The sequence below is a fragment of the Terrapene carolina genome, unplaced genomic scaffold, assembly GCF_002925995.2.
Source record: "Terrapene carolina triunguis isolate 2854851 unplaced genomic scaffold, T_m_triunguis-2.0 Scaffold68, whole genome shotgun sequence".
Taxonomy (NCBI): Eukaryota; Metazoa; Chordata; order Testudines; family Emydidae; genus Terrapene; species Terrapene triunguis.
In genome coordinates, this window is record NW_020664419.1 from 533,495 (window position 1) to 560,719 (window position 27,225).

At 48.6% G+C, this 27,225-nt stretch overlaps 1 protein-coding gene across 4 annotated transcripts in view; it reads left to right on the forward strand.

Annotated features, from left to right (window-relative positions):
* The window catches only part of NRF1 (nuclear respiratory factor 1), a 112,647-nt gene that overhangs the window by 41,389 nt on the left and 44,033 nt on the right, over positions 1–27,225 (forward strand). For 3 of the 4 annotated variants that reach the window (XM_026648577.2, XM_029910878.1, XM_029910880.1), the window contains exons 4-8: positions 114–240; positions 2,210–2,350; positions 17,630–17,788; positions 19,054–19,251; positions 21,373–21,474. In XM_026648577.2, coding sequence (XP_026504362.1) covers positions 114–240; positions 2,210–2,350; positions 17,630–17,788; positions 19,054–19,251; positions 21,373–21,474 — 727 coding nt within the window. The remainder of the gene's footprint in view (positions 1–113; positions 241–2,209; positions 2,351–17,629; positions 17,789–19,053; positions 19,252–21,372; positions 21,475–27,225) is intronic. The other variant, XM_029910879.1, reaches the window with a different exon arrangement.

Here is a 27,225-nt window from a genome sequence, read left to right on the forward strand (position 1 = left end):
CCTGCTTTTGGAATGGGCAGGGTCAAGAGGAGGGATTGTAATCTGAAGGACAGTGGCTGGAATGGCCCTTACTTTTATCTCCCCACTCCCCTTGTTTTCTTCCCCTGTTTCAGGAAGCTGCGTGCCACGCTAGATGAATATACCACCAGAGTGGGGCAGCAGGCCATTGTTCTTTGCATATCCCCCTCCAAACCCAATCCTGTTTTTAAAGTGTTTGGTGCTGCACCATTGGAGAACGTGGTAAGTCTCCCTGGGAAGGGGAAAAGGATCGAAGATGAGTTGTTTGCTTTCTGTGCGTGTTTCATCTTGGCTTATAATGCTTCTAAGAGCCAGTGAGTGGTGTCAGCTTCAGGTTTGAAAAACACACACACCTGGAGCCACAAGATCAAATCCTGGCATGGTGAATAACTGAATGCGGGGCTTTCCGATAAGGACTTAATACTGAGGTCCCACCTGCACTGTTTAGAGACACTAAATGTTCCCTATCACTTCTCATAAAAGAGGAGTTTAGCTTAGTGTTCCAGACCAAAATTTCCCCTTTCTCCATTTCTGTGCTGTGAGCCGATTGTGCATCCGGATGCTGCCTTCATCCTAGAGATGGCTGCATTCAGTGCTGTTCTGTCTACCATGTGGAGTACTTTGCCTGGGGAGCTAGGGAATGAGATCAGGGCTTAGAGCCTGTATTGCTCGCACCAGTGAGCTTTGGGCAAGGCTGGGGTAGGGTAGGAAGGATCTGACAGCTATTCACGGTGGTACTGTCTTGAATGGTCAGGTGCGTGGTGGGAGGAGGGAAGGGATTTAGTGGGACTTCTGGGACCAAAGACATGCGTGTTGTTACCGTGCTCTCATTTAGCTAGGATTACGGGATGTTACTTACAGCTTTGGTTCCCAACCACTGGTATATGTAGCAGTTCTGGGACTTCAAGCTTTAGCCACCGGTGCTTGGGCTGGCCAGCAACCCCTCAGACCAGTAGCCCCCGCTGCAGCTCCTCTCCAACCTGAAAGATAAATGTGCAGTTCTGCCTCTGTGCTGAGCTACATACATCACCAAATCTCCTGCCCTATTTGCTGTGACGTGCTATATCTTACAGTGCCGCTTGGGCTGCTCCAGGCCTTACTCTTGTGGGATCTGGGGTTTGAAGCAACCCAGGCTCCATTGTGGCTTAGGTTAGAGGAGTGTGTCCAGTTCAACAGGAGGCAAGCAGTGCTGGTGCACCTGAGGCTGGACGTGCAGTTCATGTAGATGCCTGCAGTGGGAGGGTGGGGCCTAAGGGAGTCACTGGCTGGTACTGCTGAGGTCTCAGTCTGGCAAACAAGTAGTTACCTGGAATAGTTGGAGACCACCGATTTCTAGGACAGTCAGGAAGGACTGGACTCTGCTGGTAAGTGGAAAGGGTTTAAAATCGTCTCGGCTGACAGTGATTCCAGCTAGCCTCGAATGAGCTTCCTTGAGCCTTGGAGGAAATGAGGGTGTCACGGAGTGTGAGGGAGTCAGGGCCCTGCACCCTCACTTCCTGCGATTCACCGTGACTCTCAGCCAGCCAGTAAAACAGAAGGTTTATTAGACAACAGGAACACAGTCCCAAGCAGGGCTTGAAGGTACAACCAGGACCCCTCAGCCAGGTCCCTCTGGGGGCAAGGAGCTTAGACCCCAGACTTAGGGTTCCCTGCATCTTCCCAGCCAGCCCAAAACTGAAACCCCGTCCAGCCGACTCACTCCCCTCCCCCTGGCTCCTCCTCTAGCCCTTGTCCAGTTTCCCAGGCAAAGGTGTCACCTGGCCCCACCCCCCTTCTCGCTTAGGTTACAGGCTCAGGTATCGTCCCTCAAATAAAGTCATCCCCTGCTATCTCATCCCCAGTGCAGACAGTCCCAGTAAAACTAGACGACATTCCTAAGTCAATCTGCCCCGCTCCCTACTGCGTCACAGAGGGGATCATCCTGGTTGCAACAGCACCATTGTTTCCAAACTTTTATTAAAAGCATTCTAATGCTCCCCCTTGGCGGTGTTACTTGGAGTTTCATCATTTCTCTTTCATGCAGCCCTTTGGGGCCAGTGGGTATTTTTACCTCCCAGCTGTGGCATTGTTTGCTCACTCAGTTCTGCAGTGTCTTGGGGAAGAGTGAACAGCCCCTCCTCCGGTTACCTAGCACCCTTGCCTCTCTTGTTGCTCTTTACCTTGTTTACCTGAGCCTAATGATTCCCCACAGGTGCGCAAGTACAAGAGCATGATCCTGGAAGACCTGGAGTCAGCACTAGCGGAGCATGCACCTGCGCCACAAGAGGTTAACTCCGAGCTGCCACCCCTAACCATCGACGGAATTCCTGTCTCTGTGGACAAGATGACCCAGGTAAGCAGCCAAGGAAGGTGGAAACTTGGAAGAAGAAATGAAGAGGAGTTTTAAAGCCTGTTGATTTTGCAGTGGAGTGTCTGCCTGCGTCCTAAGGGACACTGAATCCCATCTCTCTGGTGGGGCCATAGTGAGCCAGGTAATAGATGTGAATATTTATCACTGGTGCTGCTTTCCATGTGACATTGTAGAAATCCTAGTGAGAGCTAGAGCACAGACTGCTGGGACTCCTCCCCCACCTTTCCCCGTGGGATCATTGTCATTGTGCTCCATCAGAGCTGTCAGTCCTGCACCTTGGAATGGTTTATAACCACTGGTATCGGGAAGGTGGCTTATTACTTGTCAGTAGAATCCCCTTTTAGTTTCCCCCCCGTGTGCCTTGGTTTTTCTCCTCTTTCCCTTTCTCGCTGATGCTGTGGGTGGAAGCAGAAGGAAACCCACTGATAGTTATGCTCCAGGGCAAACGCCACTCTCCCACCTCAGGGGCAGGGGCGAGCTGCTAATACCTGGTGGTTACAGTGAGTCATCTGCCGTAGGGGTGGGAGGACTCCTCATCCTCTCATGACCCAGGCCTCCTCTGAGCAATGTTGCATTGGTGGTCCCATCTCTGGGAGAAAAGGGGAGGGGGTTCTGAAGGAAACTTCCCCTGAGTGGGGAAGGATCAATAGTCTTGTATGTAAATCTCCTCTCTCCCCTGGTGGTGGCAGGGACAGGAGAGGAGGAAAGGATGCAGCGAACACTGTGTAAAGGAGCTGAGTAAAAGGCTCTGCACGTGCTCATCCAGGCAGATTGATCTATCAAAACAAATCACAAATGCCCAAATCCAGCTGGGAGGCAGAAACTCAGAGAGGAACAAGGCTGAGTGAGACCTGGGGTGAGGGTGGTCAGTAAATTAGATATGGGTTTGTAGCATGATATGTCAGCAGAAGGTCAAGGTGCTTCAGGAGAAGAGTTGTTGACGCAGAGAGTGGTCAGAGCGGTGAAGAGAGAGGTTTTCACCTCAACAGTGGTGACATTGTGAGGAAGGGACAGAGAAGAAATTGGTGCTAGTGGAACAGAAGGAAAGGAGATTAGAGAGAGATGAGGTTGGCTTCTGAGATTGACTGGAGGAAATCCAGGATTTGCAGCTATTGCAGTGTGGTAGAAATTTCAAGAAGCTTCCCCTCTTTTTGCTGCAGGATGTAAGCACATATATAAAAATAGCAAAAAGAACAGGAGTACTTGTGGCACCTTAGAGACTAACAAATTTATTTGAGCATGAGCTTTCGTGGGCTACAGCCCACTTCATCGGATGCATAGAATGGAACATACAGTAAGAAGATATTTATACATACAGAGAACATGAAAAGGTGGAAGTACCCATACCAACTGTAGGAGGCTAATTAATTAAGAGAAGCTATTATAAAAATAGCTGCTATTAAAAAGAAGAATTTTTGTCCAGTCAACTCGAGGCTGTTAGTGTTGCATTTCATCATTGAAACAATATAAAAATGTCTAACTTTCATTCTAGTAAACCCCTCACATGGATTTTCTACACAGAAGATATTTAATTTTTATGCTAGTGTTGGAAATGAGAGCAACACTTCAACCTCAAGAGTTGTTTAAGTTTTACCCCTGTCTCTCCAAACATGGTTAGACAACCTGAGCTCTTTAATCTGTACTTTTTGTTTAAAAAAACTTCTTGCGTTAAATCTAAAATATAAGCAGTTCTGTTTCCTCTAGGTGTGAAGTGGCCTTGGCCATCAGCTGTTAAGAAAATGCTGTGGTTTTGAAACACTTATGCTGTGCACAAATCTGGCCTAGGCAGGTGGCTGTGGGGCGTTGACTGCTCTGATTTGCCGTATGTGACTTTGATTTCTGGTTCTTCGTGCTTACTCTTCTGGCCCAGGACTTATTCACTGCTAAGGGGAAGGTGGCACCTTGAGTCCTTCTGCAAAAGCTCCTTTGACTGATCTGTTAGCACGGTTGATGATTTCCTAAATCAGATAGTTAGTTCTTGCTAACACCCTGCACAAGGGGGCCCAGATCCTAAACAGGGTCCAGTAGGCACTCACTGCTATTGCAATATAAATAATGAGGAGTACATATACAGAGGGGATTGCTGACTGCTCCAGTGCACTCTGCTTCTAACCTTCCCTAATCTCTCTGCCCCTCCTCTTTCTATTAGTGGTGGAGCACTTGTACTCTGGCGTTATCTATTGGAGCAGCGTTCTCTGGCAATAAGTTTGCAAACTGTTGATGCAACAGTAAAGTAACTTACAAGGCATCTTATTTTGAGATCTCGTGCACCCATCACGCTTAAGTAACTGCCTAATTAGGAATACCTTTCTTGCAGGAATGACACTTTTTGTTTAAACAACTGTATTGCAATGGTGTTGAATTTCTCCCAAGCTGTAGGCAGATGTAGCTCTTGCACTTTTACCCTCATCCTCATAGACTCGTAGAAGTGCCGGACTGGAAGGGACCTTGAGAGGTCGTCTTGTTCAGGCCCCAGCACTCAAGGCAGGACTAGGTAATAAATACCATTCTCTGTTTGTTGTGGATAGTGCCCAGATCGTCTGTCTGTGGACAGGTGGTCACGTCGATGCTCTTGTCTCTTTCCCCTCTGTAAAATGGGGATGACTTCATAAATCAGGACTGGGCAACTTAAAGGAAGTCGAGGGCCACACGATCCACTAAAATTCTTTGGCAGGTTCACAGGGTAATGCAGGGGGAGTTTCAGGCCCTGCTTTGGGCATGTGACACAATGGGGGGGGGGCGGGAGGGGTTGAAGAGTAAGCCCACCCTGCAGTCATCCCTCCGCAGCAGCTCCTATCCTGGGCTATTGTCCCGACTCCCTACTCTGGCTCATTGGTTCTTGCAACAGCGTGCAGGTGAAACCCTCCCCCCGTGACGCCCCACCCCCTTCCTGGTGCCTCTGGATCACCTGCCCTGAGCTGGGCTGTGGCAGGCTAAATAAAAGGATCTGGTGGGCCACCAGGTGCTCGTCACTGTCATAAACATTTATAAAATACTTTGAGAGCCTTGGATGGTAGAGGGCCACACGAGGAGAAAGTATTATTAAGTATTGCCAGGGCTACAAACTCTCGGTGGGATCTGAAAATCCACCTGTGGTCTTTCTGCCTGTTAAAGTTAACAAAGATGCTACATTTGGATCACAGCTGACGGGTTTGTTAATAAGGGAGTCTCCCTAGCTTATAGCTGTACAGCCCCTGCAGGGCTAAGAGAAGTAAACACTTAGGCTGGGTCTACACTACAGCGGGGGTCCGACCTAAGATACGCAACTTCAGCTACGTGAATACCGTAGCTGAAGTTGCGTATTTTAGGTCGACTTACCTGGCTGTGAGGACGGGGGAAAGTCGACCGCTGCCGCGCTGCCGTCGACTCCGCTGCCGCCTCTTGCCGCGGTGGATTTCCGGAGTCGACGGCAGAGCGATCAGGGATCGATTTTATCGCGTCTTCACTAGACGCGATAAGTCGATCCCAGAAAACCGATTGCCTGCCGCCGGACCCTCCGGTAAGTGTAGACAAGCCCTTACTTCAGTTAAACCTGAGCTAGCACTTGGACACTGCAGGGAGCAGAGACGTTGACTAAAATGGTGCCAAGTTTTCAGAGTCACTTTTCTGACCACAATGGCACTTTAAGAGTTATAAATAAGTCAATTTTAAAGCACAACAATTCTGCAGTGACCCACGTTCAGGGCTCCGCATCTCACTTGGGAGAGCGGAAGATACTACTAGCCCTAAATCAGTACAAAGAATGAAGCATCTTGCATGGCTAGTGATTCCATCAAATGTTGTAGCAGAAACCTTGGTCCCCAGAATGCCCAGCTGAGCAGAGATCAAGCTTTTCAGTTGACGGCTGATCATTTTTACATGGCTCAATATATTCTTTTCCTGATGTTTGCCTTCGTCAGCTAACAGGAGAATCTAGCCTTTTTCAATTCTTGTTTGTGACTGGAGATTACAAAGCCTGGAGGAAAGCAGAAAAATTTAAAAATACATATTGGGCATCTCAATTAAGAGGCACGTCACTAGGAATGGAAAAATGAGGCTTTGGCTTTGAACAGCTGCAGGTCTCATTGGACAGGTGTTAGAAGCGTTAGGTTTAGCTCACTGAAAAGGAGATGAAAATAATTCTCCTTTTAATTGCCCTGCTTCTTTGGAGGTCTTGGGGGAAATAAAACCTTCCGTAGGTTGAGTAAAGGTGTTTCCATGGATTTGCAGACGGAGAGCACTGCCCACCTGTGCGGTGTGTGAAAAATGTATGCAGCGGGGTCTGATTCTGAAGCCCTTACTCAGGGGAATCTCCCATTGTAGTCAATGGGCATTTTGACAAAGGACTTCAGAACAGCCCAGTCGTGAGCTTGATGGCTAGTAGCTTATCCATGTCTTTATCTGAACTCAGTGCATGAACATATTCTGCACTCTGCTCTGCATATATAAACCTCAGTGAAGTTGCTGCATGTTGCTTACACCTTCCTGAATGCAAAATTTGTCCCTTAACCTGACCTTTCTTTCTTTGTTTTAACATCTGCGTATGATTTGGATGCAAAGATGACTCTACCCCACCCCAGTTCCCCCTAAAAAGGAAATTAAAAGGTGTTTGTTTCACTGATGTGGGTCAGCATCTAGGCACCAAACCAATTTACCATTAGGCACTGAACAGTTATGTTGGGGAAACTAAAGTTAGTCAGTCGTGGTGAGTATATGATGGAGTGGGGTTGAAGCACACCTGTAACCGTGCATGCCAGCATTCAGAAAGTATCCTATCATTGGAGGCTCAGGGTTTGTTCTTGTGCCTGGTTTGCAGCATCCTGATGCAATGAAGTTGCTGTATGCAGCATTCAGAGGACTTCTAAACCTTGTGTGCTGCTACAGGTGGAATGGGATGTACAGGAGTGCGCTTTAAGGGACAGTGGTTCTGTATGCTCTCCTGACTAGAGGGTGCACCACTCTTCGGGCTGCGCAAGAGCTCAGCAAATGGGTTAACAATTCTGATTTCTTTATACGTTTCTTATTTTTCACCTGGCCAAGGTGTGTGAGGGGGAGGGAGACGGCTCATGTAAGAGTAAAATGCAAGATTAAAGGAAGTGTGAATGGGTGAGGTCAGTTAATCAAAGGATCTGATTGAGCCTCTTCTGCATGGTATGTTCTGCCTACTCTCCCGTCCCCAATCTCTGCTCCTCAGCTCTGACCCATTGTACAATATTCCGTGAGTTTCTTTGCTTTGAGCACTCGTAGCGTTCCCACTGTACCTCTGGCTATGGGTTGGAACAATATTATTAGACAGAGGTTTGCCTCCGGTGGTGGAGGGTGCCAGCCTGCTGCATTTACCAGGCATATTAAGGGTTCCATCCTGTCCGGTGCCAGGTATCTTCAGCTCCCATTGAGATCTGTGAGATCAGGCCCTCTCTCTCATTTTTGCTTCAACAAATGATTACATTTGGCCCAACTTCTCACCCAGTCTGGCCTGTCTGAAGGGCCAGCAGTGGAAAGGGGTTCCAGAAGGGCAAGATGAGCTTTGTAAAAAGGCAATTCATGATGGTGAATTTGTTGCTACCTATCTTGGCCGATGTCCCATTTTTTAAATCTGCTGTTGCAGATAAAATATTATTTGATCATTCAGTCTAAAATCCACTGCTGCAGAATGCAGCTTTCTCATCTGTTGGGAAGGGTGGACACATGATCACAGAACCCCAGTGTTCCACTCTGGTTACTGCTTCATCTGCAATCACCTGCTTCATCATTCAGGTACGATTCAAGAATAGGAATTGTCTAGACTTGGCTTAATCCGCCTGTGCCCCATTGCAGCTGTTGCAGATGGCTGGTGCTCTCCCAAGGGGGAATTTCTGGGGGCCCTTGGAAGGCTGTTCTTCACAGAAGGTGCTCTGTTCTGGAAGCTGCTTCCCTTAGCAGACTGTCAGAGTTCAGGCCTGGCTGTTATTAGATGCATCTTGCACTTTGCCCTGTTGCTTCTAGTGTTTCTGTGTCTCTGCAGTTGGGTGCATCTTGGTTTTTTGGAGGCTGAGGATAGTTAAGATCAGGATTAACTCATTAGCTTTAAGGGTTCATCTTACTGTTTTTCCTTAGAAGACCCCAGGTGCTTTAGCTAAAGGGCACCCAATAAACATTTCTAACAACATCGTGTATAGACCTTGTATTGTAGCTCACGCAAGCTCTTTTCCAAACTGGTGGACTGAGGAGATTGGAATTAATCTTTATTTTTATAAGTGACTTGCTTTTGCCAGGGTTTCCCCTTTTTGTATGGTGGGGAGGGGGGGTTGTGAGGGTCTGAGGGCTCCGAGTTCAACATACTGTGCGGATTCCCTCCCAGATGCTGCACACTTAGGTGATATGGGGCTCTGCATCTCAGAACTGTAGCCCATTTTAGGCTTTTGTGAGCAGGTGGGATGAGGGGGGCAGGTCTTGTTGTGATGCTAATTAGAGAGGCCCTCGCGCTTGAGCAGGTTATAATGCCGTGCCGCTGCTGTTGATTGTTTCCCTGGTGGATTAGAGGCGAACCCTCCTTAACAAGTGCCCTGAGTAGCTTGAGTCTCTGAACTCCTGAGGATCAGTAATTAATCCATCTGGTAACAAGGAGCACAGCTTGCAGCTAGGAGTTCTGGGAAGGAGCTTTTGACAACGAAATTCCATTCACGCTCATGATTTTTTAATAATTAGCATTTCTATAATGCTTCTTGCCCAAGCATCTCAGAGCACTTCACAGCATGGGCATTGCCCCTGTTTTATCAATGGGGAAGCTGTGGCACAGAAAGGTTAGGCCCCACAGCAGGCAGCGTTCTAGAGGGCAGAGCCTGGAGTGAGGGGGAGGAGACCTGGGTGTGTCTGCTACTGACTCCCTGCATGACCTTGAGCAAATCATTTAACCTCTCTGGGCCTCACTTTCCCCATTTCTACCTTGGGGATAGTCACCTTGAGATGAAAGTAGCTATAGAAATGCGGATGGTATGTATTGCCCTGGGCTTTATACAGAATCTATGGGGAGTGCACTTCTTCGAGTGCTGGTCCAGAGGGATATTCGCTGTGGATGCACGTGTGCTTGAGACCGGAAGAGTCTTCATTAGCCATGTCCATTGGTCCGTGCCTACACAGCGTCGTGCTCCAAATGAAGCGCATAAAGGGTGGCATGGACCGACCACCTCTCCAGATCCATTCTACCACTGGTGGTCTGAGATGGAATTCCACAGTGCCCGCAGCTTGGCTGGCCTTCCTGCCGTCTGTTCGGGGATTATTGTAAATCGTTTATTTTAGTGTCGTTAGTTTAGCAGTGTAGCTAGTTAGATTAATGTTTGGGTTAGGAGGTGTTCCTCCTTCTTGCTCACCTGCACCGTTTGGAGTACTCATTATGCCCCAAATCCTGGGCTTTAAGTCCTATGTGGCCTGCCTCTGGGTCTTCCTGGTCAGTGATCCCCACTCCTTCTGCCTGTACTACCTTGGAGAATCTCACATTCCATCCGAGTGCGAGATTTGTCGTTCCTTCCTACCTTGTCCGTGACAATCTCAAGAGTTTCGGCTTAGGAGGCATGTCAGGAGCTTTCCATGAGGCCACAGCTCGACCCAGGGGCTTCTGACACCTATGTACATTGCCAGGATCCATCCACTAGCACCTCTCTGGACCCAGCACTTCCCAGATCGTAAAAGTCCAGATCTAAAGACTCTAGCAGGCATGGATGGGAAGAGGGTATAGGAAAGCACCCTCATGAGAAGCGGGAGAAATCCCCATCTAAACCCTCTAAGAACAGGTCTGCCTACCCTACCCCCCTCTAAGTCAGGTAAGACTCGGTGCCCCGGTACAGGTGTGTCTGCATCTCCCGGGGTGTGTGCGCGGATATCAGCCGTACCGGGAATCAGGCATGCCCATTGACTGCTGCCTAAGTGAGGGGCAGGTCCAGCTCCATCATCAGTGAAGGAGAGGAGAGGGTGGTCACTCTCTGCAGCAGTGGTTCCATACCATAAGCAGAGAAGGAACTTAATGGTACCAACACCTACTTACCATCCCAAGCCTGTGATGTCGGCTCCATCTATGCGTAGAAGCCCCTCTTGCTCTTCTGCTGGACCCACTCACTGGTCCCTTCCGCTGTGGTATGAAGCTGCCAGCACTGACCGTGCACCACTCATGCATGCCATCCACCTGCAGTGGCACCACTAGACAGGCAGTTCTGTCGGCTTCGCCCATAGACTCCAATCACTCGTATTCCTCTGGCAGGATTGATGCACCGGTCATTCTGACAGTCCAGAGATGCACCATTAGCCCTGATAGGGGTTCCAGAGCCTCGTTTGTACTCTGCCATCTCCGCAAGACATATCATCAGCCCTGGGACGAGTGACACCCTCCCTCATTGGGACCACTTCCATACCCATATGACCCCACACCATGTCCCTGTTGGGGTTCTTGGGACCCTTACTTCAGACCCCCTAGCTCCAGGAGATGGGAGCAAGAGTGCCAACAGAGATCACCTTGTGGGGAAAAGCATCAGCCCCTGGAGCACGGTAAGGATCAGGAACAGCCCAACCAGCAAGAACCCTCCCTTCCACCGGTGGCTCTTTCTTGTCTCCCAAGGAGGTGGTGGTGCCAGCCTCACCTTTGCTGCCTGAGGATTATAAACCTCTCCGGGACCTCCTGAGGAGGATTGTGGAGGCTTTACAGATCTCGCTGAAGGAAGTCTAGGACCCTACTTATAAGTTTCTGGATATCCTCCAGACTACAGACCCCGGCAAGGTGGCACTTCCCATCAACAAGGCCATATTAGAATTGACTGGGACTGTTTGGCATGCTCCAGCCACTTATGCCCCAACTCCAAAAAGGATGGAGAAAAGCTATGTTGTCCCACCTAACGAGGTAGAATATTTGTTTTCCCATCCCGTACCAAATTCTCTAGTAGTACAAACTGTTACTGAGTGCAACAGACTGCACCAGCCTCCTTCTACCCCGTCCGACAAGGATGCTAAAAAACTGGACCTCCTAGGGGCAAGAGTTTCTCCACTCAGCCTACAATACTGGATAGCCAATTACCAGGCTCTGATTTGGAAATATGACTTTATTAGTTATAGTAAGCTGTCTGCGTTTGTTAGCAAACTTCCTTCGGCGTTCAGGCCTCAGTTTTAGGCTATTCTGGAAGAGGGGAAGCTCATAGCTCGGTGGTCCCTCCAGGTGTCACTTGATGCAGCTGACGGCACTTCACGCACCAGGGTGACTTTGGTAGTCATGAGGCAGGCTTCTTTGCTTCACTCCTTGGGGTTTCCTGAGGAAGCCCAAACGATGGTAGAAGACCTCCCCTTTGAGGGTAATCTTTTGTTTGGGGGGAAAAAACAGGCAAATTATTACACTCTCTTAAAGAATCCTGGGCTATCCTCCACTCCTTGGGGATCGACACCCCAGCCCCACAGAGGAAGTACTATAAGCCACCTCCTTACAGACAACATCCTGCTCCCCTGCCCTTCTTCCAGCAATGGGTTTATGAGCCACCCAGGAGACTCCAGAGGTTACGGCACAGGAGGCAGAAAGCCATGCCATCGGTTCCTCCTCACCCACAATCCCATGCCAAGAAGCCATTTCAACAGGACATTTGAGAGCCGCCAACCAATCTCCACGCGGCCAGACACCCTCCCACTCGCTTTGGTGGCCACCTATTCTATTCCTTCCCAACCCGGCAACATATTACTTCAGAAATTTAGGTCTGGAAGATCATCTGCACAATAGAATTCCTTTCCATTCCTACACCAACCCTTCCCCCGTTCCTCTTCAGGGACACCTCTCACAAGAGGCTTCTCAGACAGGAGGTAGAGACTCCCTTCTTCAGCTCAAACTGGAGAGCCTGTGCCTCATCCCAGGGGGAAGGGTTTCTGTTTGAGATACTTCCTCGTTCCCAAGAAGGGTGGATGGAGACCCATCCTGGATCTCAGGCAACTCAATGTCTCCATTGGTTGTTGGAGATTCAAGATGACCATCTTGGCTTCTGTAATCCCATCCCTCAACAAAAGTGACTCGTTTGCAGTTCTTGATTTGAAAGGATGCCTATTTTCAGTAGGCGTTCACCTGGCTCACAGGAGGTTTCTAACCTTGATGGTGGGCCTAGAGCATTACCAGTACAGAGTCCTTTGTTTTGGTCTCTCAACAGCCCTGAGAATATTCACAAAGATGCTCTCAGTGGTAGTGATGGACCTGCATTGCTGGGGCAACCCAACATCCACCTACCTTGACAACTGGTTACTCATGGGATGGCTATCTTAGGGAGTTTAATTGACAGCATGCTCATACTCAGTCTTGTGCAATCCTTAGGGCTTCAAGTGAACCCAGAAAAGTCCACTTTAACTCCAAGGCAGATTATAGAATTTATTGGAGCGACTATGGACTCCACTTCAGTCAAAGCTTACTTACCTCAGAACAGGGACCTCATTGCCCAACTCCAACTGAGCCCCCAGCTGACAGCTCCCTCCTCTCTGGTCCTTCTAGGCCACATGGCCGCCTGCACCTATGTAACATCCTTCACAAGGCTGAATAGTCATCGCCTTCAGGTGTGTGTAAGCTCCGAACAGACAAGCATGTCACGTTCCCTCAGGGCTTTCTGTCTTCTCTTGCCTGGTGAGAAAACAAGATGTCTGTGTGTAGGGGTTCCCTTCATCCCCCTTCCACCCACAAAGAAGCTACTTATGGACCCTTCGTTACTGGGTTGGAGAATACACCTGGACAGCCAAGTGGCAATCTGCTTGAACTTCGAGCTGTGCACGAGGCTTGCAGAAGGTTTCTGCTGTTCATACATTTCCGTCACGTTCCAGTCATGCTGGACATCATGATGATGGTGTTCTATATAAAGAAGCAGGGAGGAGCAGGATCCGCCTCTCTTTACATAAAGGCAGTCAAGCTCCAGAATTGGAGTATCTGACATCATATCTCCCTTTCAACAGTGCACCTTCCCAGAATAATGAACACCTTAGTAAACAGCCTCAGTAGTCACTTCCACAGATACCACGAATGGGAACAGCAAAACTCAGTGGTACAGAACATCTTCCAGCAGCGGGGCTCCCTATGCGTGGACCTCTTTGTATCCCAGGTAAACAAGAAGTGTCCAGCCTGTGACTCCCTTGCTGCTCAAGGGCACAATTCCAGAGGAGACGCATTTCTCGTTCCGTGGTCAGTGCCGTTAAGGTATACTTTCCCACCCATCCCACTCGAACCACAGGTCCTGAACAAGGTCAAGCAGGACAAATGGGCAGTGGATCATATTGGCTTCTTGGTGAGTGAGACAGTTTTGGTTCATCAGAATCCTCCAGATGTCCACATACCCATGTGTCACGGACTCACAGATCGTGCCCACTCTTGGCCCCGTGCGGTCCGTGGGGGGTGCCCCTTTTAGTGAGACAGCCCTTCTCGGGGGTCCACTCTCTCGGGGTCAGGCCCCGTGCGGTCCATGGGGGGTGCCCCTTTTAGTGAGACAGCCCTTCTCGGGGGTCCACTCTCTCTCGGGGTCTGGCCCCTCCACCTCCTGGATCCCCACCTCTCTGAGCCTTAGCACGTCTGTCTCTGCCGTGGGCCCCCCCAGGGAGTCCACTCGCTCTGGACCCCCGGGGCCTCCACCCCCGAAGGGGTTGATGCAACCCTGTTCTCTAGACCGGAGTGACTCTCAGCCAGCATGAAACAGAAGGGTTTATTGAGAGTTGAACACAGCACAGGAAACTCTCTGACCCTCAGGCCTGGCCTCCCTCAGCCCAGCCCATCCCAGTCTCTCTGCATCCAGGTGGGCTCTGCCTGCTCCCCCTCTCCAGCCCAGAGCCCCCCCGCTCCCAGCTGGGCATCTGAGATCACCGGCCCCAGGCCCCGCCTCTGTCCATTGTCTTCCCTCCAGGTAAACAGGGTCGTAAACCGGGGCCTCCTCTCCTGCTTCTCCCTCTGGCTGGAACCGGCTGGTTAGGTCTCTGGGTCCTCACTCTGCAGCCCATTGTCCTCCCACTGGCCAGAACCGGCTGCGTCTCCTCAGCTGGGCCTCTGGGTCACCAGGTCGCCAGGTCACCGGTCGCTGGGGTATCCATCCTCCCGGCCACCGGCTGGGTCCCCACGTCCTCTCTCCGGTCCTCTGCAAAACACACTCCCCCTCCCCTCACCTCGTTAAACCAGTAACACCCAGGGAAACCGAGTCCCACCCCCTCTGCATGCAAACCATTGAAACCCCACAGAAAACAAGAAAACCCCTCACTTCGTCACACCATGTATCCACTTAAAATAGTTGCCAAACCTTCTGACTTGAGACAAAAGCAAAACCGTCTATCCCAGCCCAGCCTCTCTCCACCTCACAACCTGGTATTTGGATGGGCAATGAGAGAGGTCATGCTCCAAGGAAGTCCAGTCCATCCTCAGTAACAGCAGAAGGGCTTCCGCAAGAAAATTCTGTGCTGCCAAATGAAAGAGATTCTCCATCTGGTGCGAACGCCCCCAGATACCTCCCATGCCTCTCATCTTGGACCATCTCTTCCTAAAGTCTTCGGGTTTGTCCATTAGATTGCTGCCAGGTACACACGCAACAGCCAACTCTTTCCATCCTCTCGTAGGCAACTGCTGAATATTCACCCATCCTACAACATGAAATTTCTGAGAGGTCTTGTCAGAACCTTTCCTCCAGTATTGGTGCCAACTCCTAATTGGGACCTTAATTTAGGGCTGTCAGCATTTATGAATCCGCCACTTAAGTCCTTGGCCTCCTGCACCCTTCTCCATCGATCCATGAAAGTAGCCTTTCTAATGGCAATCACTTCCACTAGGAGAGTAGGGAAGCTTGCAGCTCTTATGTAGGCCCTCCCTACACAGTATTCCATAAGGATAAAATGTCCCTAAGAGTACATCCCAAACTCAAAAGTTCTCTCTGAATTCCATCTGCCTATCCCTCTACTGGACACTTCATTCTCTGGATGTTCATAGAGCTTTGGCTTTCTACCTGCAGAGGATGAAGCCCTTTCAAAAATCCCAGAGACAATTCATCTCCTTCAATGAGCAAAATGAAAGGGGAGGCAATTTGATCACACAGGCTCTCAAAATGGATTTCAGGCTGCATTCTGCTATGTTATGAACTGATGGAAACTCCTCAGGGTGTGAGGGCACATTCGACTAGAGCACACGCTACCTCTGTAGCTTCTCTCCAAGGCATACCTCTGGTACAGATCTGTAGAGTGGTGACAATGGGTCTCTTTGCACACCTTTACCAGGCACTACGCCCAAGCTTCTTCAGCAGATGCATCCTTTGGCACAGTGGTCCTGGGATCCATGGTGCAGCATGGGTCCCTCGCCCCTTCCTTCTCCATGAGCACTTCTTGTGAGTCACCCATGGTGAATACTTGTGGGGACAAGCACTCAAAGAAAAAAGGAATGTTACTTTCTTTATGGTGACTGGAGTTCTTCAAGATGTGTGGTCCCCATGGGTAGTCCATGACCCCCCTCCTTCCCCTCTACTTCAGATCCTTCTGAGGTGATTTGCGGTAGAGTTGGAACTGGAGAGGCGGTCTGTCCAGGCCACCCTGTATGCCTTCGATTCGGAGCATGAGGAGGTTCAGGGTGCAGGCGCAGCCCAATAGACACTGTTAGTGAATAATCTTCTGGTCTCGGGTCCTCGGAGTGCATGCACACCCACAGTGAATACTCCTAGGGAACGTACATCTCGAAGAACTCCATTACCCTAAGGTAAGTCACCTTCCTTTCACACTGTCCTGTCAATCTGAAGTACTCCCCTCTCTCTGGTGTTGGTGCAGGATGTTGTTTGAAGGGTTTAGGATGCAGTTACGAGCGACTTTGAGATGCAGTTGCTTAAAATACCCCGAAAAGGGAACTTTCAGGTCAACTGATTTGCAAACATGTCCCTTTCTATTAGCTTGCAGTTTAATGCTGAGGTGCCTAATACATAGGCTGGTGTGTGTGATGTCATGCAGGCAGCAGTGTATTTGGAAGAGGCCCATGCTCTTGTGACAGAAAATTGGAAATACTTGATAGTTGTCTAGTGGGGTAAACAACGTCTCTGTTGCTAGTTGGAAGTCTTGTCATGGCTGTAACCAGCAGCAAATTATTCCTCTTCCCTGAGCTGCCTAGTACTGCAGGCTCTTGGGGCTGGGGCTGCAGGATCAGACTAGTTGCATCCAGGAATTCTGGTGGCAACCGTGAGAGCAATGTTCAAATGGTTTGCCACCAGAGTCACTGAAGGTTGTGGGGGGAGGTGTGCGTGTGTGTTGGGGGGGAGAATGTTCTTGTCTAAAATTAGATTATTTCTCTGAGAAACATCTGACACTGGGGCGTCACAGTGATCAGCATTGCTTAAATTGCAAGCTCTCTGGGGTAGGAACCATCTTTTTGTTCTGTGTTTGTACAACACCCAGCACAATGGGGTCTAGGTCCTATGGCGGTAATATAAATAATAATAATAATAATAATGAATATGATCTAAAAACATACTGATAGGTATGCAGAATTCATGATACTGCTAGTAGTAAGTCATGTTCTTGTTAATGTGTCTTTGTGGTGTTATCTGGTCTGCAAATCTCTCTCAAAATATTTTCTCGTGTTAGTAATGCTTTTGTCTCAGCTGAAACATCATCCCTCTCTTTACACTTTCCCATAATGTTCTCGAAAACGTCAGCCTGACGCATCTCCTCCTCTCTTTCTTTGACAAAAGACTTTCTTATGGAAAATCATTCAGAGATAATTATTTTTTTCAGATGGAGCATGAAAAAAAGACCACCTTACACAGAGCTGTCCAACAGTTCTAGCAATGGGGGAATGCCTCCTGTTCCTGCTGTGACTTCTCCTACGGGTGGTATTTGATAGCAGAGCTTATTGAATCCCTGCTGACTTTGTGACATCCCTGTACAATGCATACCATACAAGATATGCAGAACAGCTACGTTCAGGTTGCTGTTAGAGCATTAGCTCGGCATTTCCTCACTGATTTTAACTGGGCTGGCTGGTTCTCATCACTGCAGTTTTGAACCTTAACGTTACAGTAATATAGGGTGTGTTTTGCTTTTATTATTCTAATTGGCTGACATACGTTTGTCGCTATCCCATGACCTAACAGTGAGCTGTTTTTCAACTGTGACTGGGGATGAGGTGAAGAGGGATTCATCACATGCTTTCAGGTGTGCTCAGGGCAGTTCCAGTGGGTAGTTTGTCTGATCATTTCCAGGTGGAAACGGAATCTAGTAATTTATAAAACTAACCTTAAACCCCCCCCAAAGAAATTGGGATTTCCAGTTTTAACCCTCTTGTGCTGTTGGTTTCAGGCGCAGCTGCGAGCATTTATCCCCGAAATGCTGAAGTACTCAACAGGTCGTGGGAAGCCGGGCTGGGGGAAGGAAAGCTGCAAACCCATTTGGTGGCCTGAGGATATTCCATGGGCAAACGTTCGCAGTGATGTCCGTACAGAGGAGCAGAAACAGAGGGTGTGTGTTGTATTGTCACTAACCCTGCAGGGCAGTCGTTGGGGTTTGGGAGCAGGTTGTTATGTTTTGAGCCTCCCTCTTGTGTGACAGAAAGAACAGCTAGGTCATAAACTTTCCTGGTTCCATGCCATGGTTAAAAGTTCGTGCCCATATCATATGGGATAGCTCTTCCTCCCCAGTTCCATATCTTGGCTGGATGTCCCCCAGTTCCACATGACAACCATCCGTCTGCCCCTTTGTTCCCACCCTGGAGGGTTGACCCCCAGCTTAGTCCAAGGGGTGCAAAGGGCAGAGGAGAGCAGTGAAGGTGGTGAAAGAGGCGTAATCCTGGATCCACTCTGACTCCCTATTGCTAATTTGCTCTATGCTATTTTTAACCCTACCTCTCTTCTCCTTGCCCTCAACTCCTGTGGTGGGTAATTCCTAATCCAGTTGGCCAGAGTAGCAGCTCATGAATATAGGCTTAAGAAGTGGCTCACTGGCTCAAACTGCGTCTCTGTTCTCCCAAACACGCAATTCAGCTGCTAGACAGGACATGTTCCAGGCCCACAGAGAGCAACCAGAGGTGGTCACCCCATCTCACCAAGCAGAGCAGTGTGTGCCCTTCCTTTTAAGTGAGAGAACAGGGATAGTGGGGCAGTCGGGGGTGAGTGGGGAGAAAAGAAATGTGAAAAGAATGAGAGAGAACAGACAGAAAAAGGGACACATGTCAACTATGTTGGGATGTTGCAAGGAGCTAAGGAGGAGTGGGAGATACCTATCTACCCAACTATCACAAAGGGGCATTAAAAATGTTGTGAATCACAGGATCAGATCCTTGCACAGATTGAGCTGTCCCTCACGGGGGGCGGCCTGGTTGAGCCAGGATTTATGGTATCAGAGTCCACCCTTTGCTTGATCTTTTTAAAAAGGCTTTGTTTTTTTCACGCCTAGTTAAATTCTCTGAAAGTTTGGAGCAGAACTGTTTCACCTCCACTCCATGGTCCTACAGACTTGTTCTGTAAAGTGGCACGTGGATGCAGACTGTACGCATGCTGGCTTTCTTTTATAGGGTGGCTCATGAACCGTGGGGCTTGGAGGCATGGAGGGGGCTGGGTGTTTTCTGGGAGGATTTTGTTTTTATTTTGAAAAAAAAAAAATACTGATTAAAAAACAACCCTGAAGAAAGCCAACTAAAGATTTACATGGCTCAGATCCCGGGGGAATTGCTGAATGGAAATGCTGCTTTTAATTTAATTTAATTTTTTATTTTTTCCCTCTGTTAGGTGTCCTGGACCCAAGCATTGCGGACTATTGTGAAGAACTGCTACAAACAGCATGGGCGTGAAGACCTACTCTATGCCTTTGAGGATCAACAGACACAGCAGCAGACTGCAGCTACACATAGTATAGCGCATCTGGTCCCATCACAGACGGTGGTACAGACCTTCAGTAACCCTGATGGCACTGTCTCCCTCATCCAGGTGAGCAGAGCCCACTTGTCCGTTCACACTCACTGTATTGAGTGGCCATGTCTGGCAGAAGTTTTTAATTATACACCTTTGGCTGTTGGCTTAACCTGTATGTTTCAGGAATCTTAAGTCTGTCTATATTATGTACTTATGTGGCCTCCATTACCATCATATGTGAGTTCATCACAATGGAAAGAGGAATACAGTCATCCTTATAACACCCCTGTTATCTCCATTTTACAGAGAGGGAACTGAGGCATAGACTGTTCCCTTCATTGCTGACTCCAGATATTATATTACACATATCTCCTCTTCAACAAACATAACTTTTCCGGAGTATCATTGCACATATGTCTATCTGACCCCCGCAACAAAAACAAGACAGGATTTTCTGCACAATACTTTAGGTCAGGGGTTTCCAAACTTTTTGCTGGCACAAACCCATTTTAATAATTTCCTCCTGGGATCCCAGACAGCACGGAGGACGCCATTTTGAAGAGCAAAATGGCAACCTCTGCACAGCGTGACCTCGCACGCACCATACGTGTGAGGTCACGCCTCACAGAGGATGCCATTTTTCTCTACCAAATGGCATCCTCCACACATTGTGACCCCCATATGTATGGTGCGTGCTCTACAAAATGGTGTCCTCCATGCATCAGGACCTCACACGCACTGTATATGCAAGGTCACGGCGTGTGGAACAAAATGGCTTTTTCAGCACAGTAGAGATCACCATGACCTCATTAGCTGATGGCACAACCCTGTTTGGGGTCATAACCCACAGTTTGGGAACCGCTGCTTTAGGCAGTGTTCAGAGTACTAGAAGTAGTGGGACTCACCACCCATGCTTAAACCAACCTCCAACCGCTTGAGAGGTTGAAACAAGTTCCCATTTACAGTAAATTGTGCATGTCTTTATTATCTAAGAGTCTTAAAGCAAAACACACAAAACTGACCTCAGCTGACTCATCCCTCTTGTTTCCATGTGTGCTTTGATCAACAGTTGAAATAGTTTAGTGTTGACATTTATATTCTCATTAGCTGTCAAGGTTAACACCCATTAAAATGAATGGGGCTGCAAACACCTCTCAGAGCTGTTTCAATCAAGCTGTCTGCTGGTACACATCACTGCATTGGTTTACGCTTGTTTCACGTTTTGATGGCTATGCTCACAACTGTGAGGACTAGAGATTGGTGTAGTTTTAAATAAAAGCTTAGGCTTAGTCTACACCTAAAACTTACGTTGGCATAGCTGCGGCTCTCAGGGGTGTGAAAAATCCACCCCCCTGAGCGCTGTAGCTATGCCATCCTAACCTCTGGTGTAGCTATGCCATCCTAACCTCTGGTGTAGCTATGCCATCCTAACCTCTGGTGTAGATGCCGCTTAGGTCAACAGAAGAATGCTTCTGTCGATCTAGCTACCATCACCTTGGGAGATGGTGTTCCTTCAGTGACGGGAAAAACCCCTTCTGTCACTGCAGGCTGCATCTGCCCTACAGGGTTATGCCAGCAAAGCTAGGGCATTGTAGCTGTGTCACTATAGTCCCTGTGGTGTACATGACCTTAGTTTGGAGCATAAGATGGCAACTTTACTACCTCTTCTCTTTCCCCTCTTCCCCCCTTTTCTCCCTCCCCCCCCCCCCCCCCCAAAAAAAGGCACTCTTTGAGCTGCTGTGAGTTGGCCCAGCTTACTGCTGCAGACTCCCTCTTTTAGGGCTTTGAGCTACTGATTTATGGCCTCCTTTTCAAGATGCTGAGCACCCCCGCTCCTGTTCGTCTCTCTGGGGGTTTGAGAACTCAGCGCTTCTTAGAAGCAGGCTATAAACCTCTTTGCCTCTGTTTTCCGAGCTGGTAAACGGGGATGAAGGTAACTTCCATACTTTACAGGGCTGCTAAGGATGAATTCATGTTTGTAAAATGCTTTGGAAAGCAATAGCCCTATCTATGGTAAGTGCTGGGTATTAATAGTGATCAGTGCGGGACTCTCTCTTCTTCAGTTTTCCCTTTAGGTGAGCTGGGGTCTAGAGGACTTGGGTGTCCCTTTAGCAGAGATGTAACTGTGGATTCCTGAGGGGAACACCGATGGCGGGAGCTGCATTTTGACGACTGTTTTATGGTGGTATTTTGCAGGTTGGCACAGGTGCTACAGTTGCCACTCTGGCCGATGCCTCTGAGTTGCCTACCACAGTTACCGTTGCACAAGTCAATTACTCCGCGGTAACTGATGGAGAGGTAAGGATGTGTGGGTCGTGTTTGTTTCTCAGGTATGCAGCACATGCTATGGTTGTGTGTATCTAATGGGCATTGCTGACACACTTGCATTTTTCAAACTTACCGTATATACTCGTTCATAAGCCGAATTTTTTTAGTAAAAAAGGGAAGCACCAGAGAAAGGGGTCAGCTTATGAACGGTTATAGAGAGGGAGAGGTGGGACACAGCCCCTCCCCCCAACAGAGGGAGCAAGGAGAGGCAGCCCAGCCAGCAGAGCGAGAAGGGAAGAGGTGGGGCCAGAGTCTCTCCGCTTCTGGCCACGTTGCTCTCCCCCCAGCCTCCGAAGCAGCTGCAGCTCCGGGGCTGGCAGGCTGCACCCGTGCCACTCAGCCCCGCCCCCCAGAGCAGGCTGTGGTCGCGCCACCCGGCCCGCCGGAGCACACTGCAGCCATGCCGCCTGGCCCAGCCCGCTGGAACATGCTGCAGCCGCGCCGCCCGGTCTGGCCCGCCGGACCAGGCTGCGGCCGTGCCGCCCAGCCTGCTGGAGCAGCTCCAGCCAGGCCAGAGACATCCTCCCCAGATAAGGTGGGAAGGGATAGGATGGGGAGAGTGTGGGGGTCCCGGGCTAGGGGTGGGGTCATGTGGGGGGTGGTCACAGGGGTTACTCCCCTGACCCCCAGCTTCTCCCCCCCCCCAAAAAAATTTCCCCACCAGTTGCTGTCCCGGCCTGTCATGGCAAGCAGCTGGCGTGCCGGGACACTTTGTTTACTTAGGTTTACCTCCATGCCTGCGGACGCTTGAGGTAAACAAACCATCTCAGCCCCCCGGCGGCTTATCCTGATAGCCTGGGAGCCAAAGTTTGCTGAGCCCTGAATTATAGGGTCGGCTTATGAACGGGTTATCAAAATTTTCCATTTTTACTTATCCATCTTGGGGGGGTTGGCTTATAAACGAACCGGCTTATGATCGAGTATATATGGTAAGTCTGTACTGGGAATGCAAAAGCCTAGTGCCACACGATGTCATGTTAAAAACTGAAATCAACATTAACGCAACATTGTTGTTGATATTTTCCATGGGTCAAAGTCAGAAAGTGCAGTGTTGTGGTAATTGTGACTCAAGGTGTGTGTATGCACAATTACTAGGAGACCCTAAGTGCCGAATTTCCTAACTTTTGTACATGTAAATCTCAGTCATAGTTTCCATTGGAATAATAGCAGATGTATGTATTCTGCATGCAGCTATCCAGATATACTTATTCATGTGCTTTCTGGATACCCTTGAGCCTAGAGCATCAGTCGTGGTTACAGCAGGGGGATTAAGGTTTAGGACTTTCTGAGTCAGAGCCAGGAACAGAATGCAGTGTGGCCTTGGGCAAGCCACTTAACTTCTCTTTGCCTCAATTTCCCTACGAGTAAATTGGGAACACTTCTCTGCAGCACCTCCAAGGGTTATTGAGACTTAATTACTGTGTAATTGGCTTGCACTTTCCTCTGATAAAGGGCAGTGTATAAATGTTAAGGAAAGCACTATACAGTACAGTACATTCATTTATATATTTATCAACCAGATTTTTCAAACTTGGCAAAGCTGCATTTCCCACTGAGGGCTTGATCATGCCAAGCTTTTAAAGAGGAAGCACTTAAATGTACAGTGCCAAAAAAAACCCCTATATAATTTCCTTAAATCGAGAAACAAAATGCATTTTGTATAAAGAACATTCCTATAACTCAGACAGGTACTGGAATTGCCTTTCTCGGTTCCCTCTGCCCCCAACCCTCCCCCCCTTTAAGTTAAAGAGACTGCTGTTTCACTGCAAGTTGTTGTCCTCCCTTTTGGACACGTGCCTAGGTTTCTCGGTGAAGTACCATCCTTGCGATGCGGTGGAATGGTCCACCTATTCTGCTCCGTAAGGATAAGGTTTTCATGGCAATAGATGGCAGCACAAAACAGCTTTGTTCTGTATTAAAGAGCATTTGCAGCTGAAAAAATGAATAGACACAGGCTGTTTGTTTGGGCTCTGGCCTTGAAAAGTACTTCATATTCACTAGAGGGTTTTCAGGACCTGTTATCTTTGTCTTTAGGCCTTGGGGAAGATTTTCAAATGCACAAATGGCAATTAGATGCCTAACTTCATTGACTTTCCATGAAAGTTAGGAGCTTGTCTTTGAAAATCTCACCCTTGTCAACACAAAGTTGTAACCGATTTATAAACAGGTAAAACTTTTCTCATGTAGACAAACTGTAGTTTGGTGGTGGACCTCTTGTAATCCAAGTGTCTGTGTTCTTACCTGGGGTACCCCTCCCAGTCCAAGCTAGCACCTCACACTCCATTCCTGTCCTGGATGATGTGGCAGAAACCTTCCTCCCTTTCCGGAAGTTACTATCAGTGTCTGGAGATTTGAGCGTTTTTCTTTGTTAAGGGGACTTTGTCAAGGCTGGTAGGCAGCACCATGTGATCTACCTTGACCCTCCCCTTCTCTCTGGAATTCCTGTTCTGTCTCAAATCTCTGCTGTCCACAGTCTCTTCATCTCTCACTCCCTTGGTCTCAGGGCGCTTAAAGAAACCTGGATTACATACACCCCTCCAATCCCAACACTGCCTCTGTAGCCACTTTCTCGTGCAGCGCCAACTTCTTGCACACACCTTGTCTCTTGGTGTGCCTAGAGGAAATGGTGGGAGTATTCTGCTTCTCTCTCCCTCCTTGCCGCCACGCTCCCTGAGACCAACAATCCCTTTGCCTCTTCTCTACCATCCTCCTGATTCCTTCTCATCCTCCTTCTTCACATTTTGACTCCTGGCTGTCATGCTTTCTCTCATTGCAATCTCCTCTACCTCATTTTCAGTGCCCTCTGCTTCTGCATTGATGCCCCATCTGATCCTGCAGCCACTTCCCTCGTCGTCCTCTCTCCTCTCTAAGGTGTCACAAGTACTCTTGTTCTTGTTACGGATAAAGACTAACACGGCTGCTACTCTGAAACCTCTCCTCTTTGTGTAACCTTCACCCCGGATCAGCGTTCCAGTTCACCAAAATGGCCACTCCCTTGACCTCTTCTCCACACACTGCTTCTGCTCGGAGCTTTTCATCATCAAGTTCCCCTTTTCTTTAACCATCACTTCATGTCCTTCAACACTGCACACTTGTCTCCTGCCTTTCCCCCCCATCCCAGCCGAGACCTACAGTTCATTGATGTCAATGACTCTTCTACCACTTTCAGCTTCCCCCTCTCTCTTCTCCCTATCTTTTGTTGACCCAGCTGAATCCCCCCACTCCACTCTCTATCATTCCTCCACTCCTTTGCACCTCTCACTCACAGCAAAGTCTGTTCCAACAACCTCCAACCTGGGTTCACGCCCACCATCTGCTTCATCCATTTCTGTGCCACTGCCAGTGAACACCCTGTAGAAAGTCTTGCGGCCATGCAGGCTTCCTTCGCTACAGATTTATTCTCTCCTCCTTTGGTTCTGCACTCTTCCTGGTCAAGCTTCATTACTTTTTCCTGCCTTGACTCAGAGGCCAGCAATTGCAGCTTATCATTTGGTGCCTTTGATTCCCTCTCCTGTACCCTCCAACACAAGATGCTGCTGACTTTTTTGAAGAGAAGTTTGATGAGACCCAACACTACCTCCCTCTCATCCCCGGTACACTCTCCTCCCCATTACCAACACACAGGTTTCTTGCCTGCTTTCCTCTAATCTCTCCTCCTGCCTCATCCTTACCCTCCTCTTCTAATTCTCATCTGGCTTCCTCCCCTCACAATAGAACCCTATTCTGGTCTCTTCCAGCCTAAAAAAGAAAAAGTCCTTAACCCCATCTGCCTCTCTAACTTATACCTCATCTTCCTTTCACCTTCAAACTCAAATACAATCTACATCCATTGCCTTCGAGTTCCTCCATCTCCACCCTTGATCCTCTCCCATGAAACTGTTCTCTCACCCAGATATCTAATGGCGTATTCCTGGCCAAATCTCTACTCCATCCTCATCCTCCTCAACTATGGCTGCTTTTGGCTCAGTCATTCATCTCCTTGAACTCTACCTTCAGCTTTTGTGACTCCATCCTCTTCTGCTTCTCTTCCCACCTCTAGTTGTTTCTTCAGTGGGGATGGTGATTCTTCCACTTTCTGTTGGGGTCTCATAGTACTCCATCTTTAGCCCATTCTTTCTCTCTCTCTGCACCTCTCATCTGCTGTCCTCACTTTTCCTGTCATCTTTACACCTTCTCACCCTCCACTGCTGACCAAACTTCCTACATCCAGTCCCTCATCTCAACCTGTTTTATGACATTTCTTTCCATATGTCTGAATATCAGCTTGAGCTTGATGTGACCAGAACTGAACACTTCTGTTTTCCCTCCCTTTCTTCACTGTTAATGCCCTCTGCCTCCCCGCCACCAGCCCTGCACCCAGGAGTCCTCTTTGACTCCTCTCTCTCCCTTGCTCCATATCTCTGGGCGATGCACAAATCTTGCTGTGGCTTCTCCCATATCGTTTCTAAGACCCAGCCTTTTTTGGCTCTGTATACGGACGTTAAACTTTCAACCATCCCTTCATCTCCCGTCTTTATACTGGAACCACTTCCCCTCTGGCTTCCCTGATGACTGGAAGGGTGAGTGATGCAGGCCACACAAAACACAGCTGTTAAAATTAGCTTGCGCTTGCTTCCTTGTTGTCTAAATACCTCACTTCTCCCCTGCCACATTGAATCCTTCCACTGACCTTTCTTTCTCCACTGCATCAAATTCAAGCTTCTTCACATCACCTTCAGGGTCTTTTCTAAGTGTCCGTTTTGGTATCTGATTGAGCAGCTCTCTCTACTCCACCAGAAAGGCTAGCCATTATCAGCTGTTTGTTCACTTGCCACACTTCCCCCGCATCATCTTTGCACCTTCTTCCACTCCACCCTTTGTGCATGGAACCGTCCCCCTGGAATGGTCTTCCTGAACTAATCCATGTGGCCACCCCTGTCCTCCTATCAATCTCTCATTGAACTCTTGCTCAGACATGATCCCTCAAGGAAAATGACAACTGATAATGGCTAGAGGGCTTGCTGACATATATATTATATATAGATAACGACCTGAGACTCTGCTTCAGCCCCTCACCTCTGATACCATGGGTAAGAGGATACTACAAACTGAAAGAAAAAAAACTTGCCTCGGTCGGATGGATTGAGTCCGATCTAGTAGATCTCTTCACTGACACGGTATACGGACAGGGGTCTGTGGAGCCTTTCCTGATGATCAGTTGAATGAAAGATTTAAGCACCAGCCAATAAAGGGACTTACGCAGTTGAGAGCGGGTCTGTGAGAGGAATTTTCTCTTATAAAATCGTCCACAGCTCTTTGAAGGTTGAAGAACCTTCATCCTCTGATTCTATGATCTTTTGTTCCTGATGCTCATTCGTGCCTCACATCCTATTTGTGACCACACACTCATTGATACACGTGAGGTCCCAATTGGAGGAGTGTAGACTGGGGTGGAGAATGATCAGCTAGGAGAAGGTGAACTCTGTGGCAAGCACAAGATCCTGTATCCATGTAAATGTCCTTAGTTAAGAGAGAATGAGATATATTGAAATAATTAAAAGACACGAACAGAACTGTTTCCAAACTATTGTCTATTATTTGTATTATTCATAAGATCCCTAGTCATGGACCAGACCCCATTGTCCTAGGCACTGTGTAAACACACAACAAAAAGACCGTCCCAAAGAGCTTACACTCTAAGAGCATGCCTACACTTACCTCCGGAGCGATCAATCCAATGGG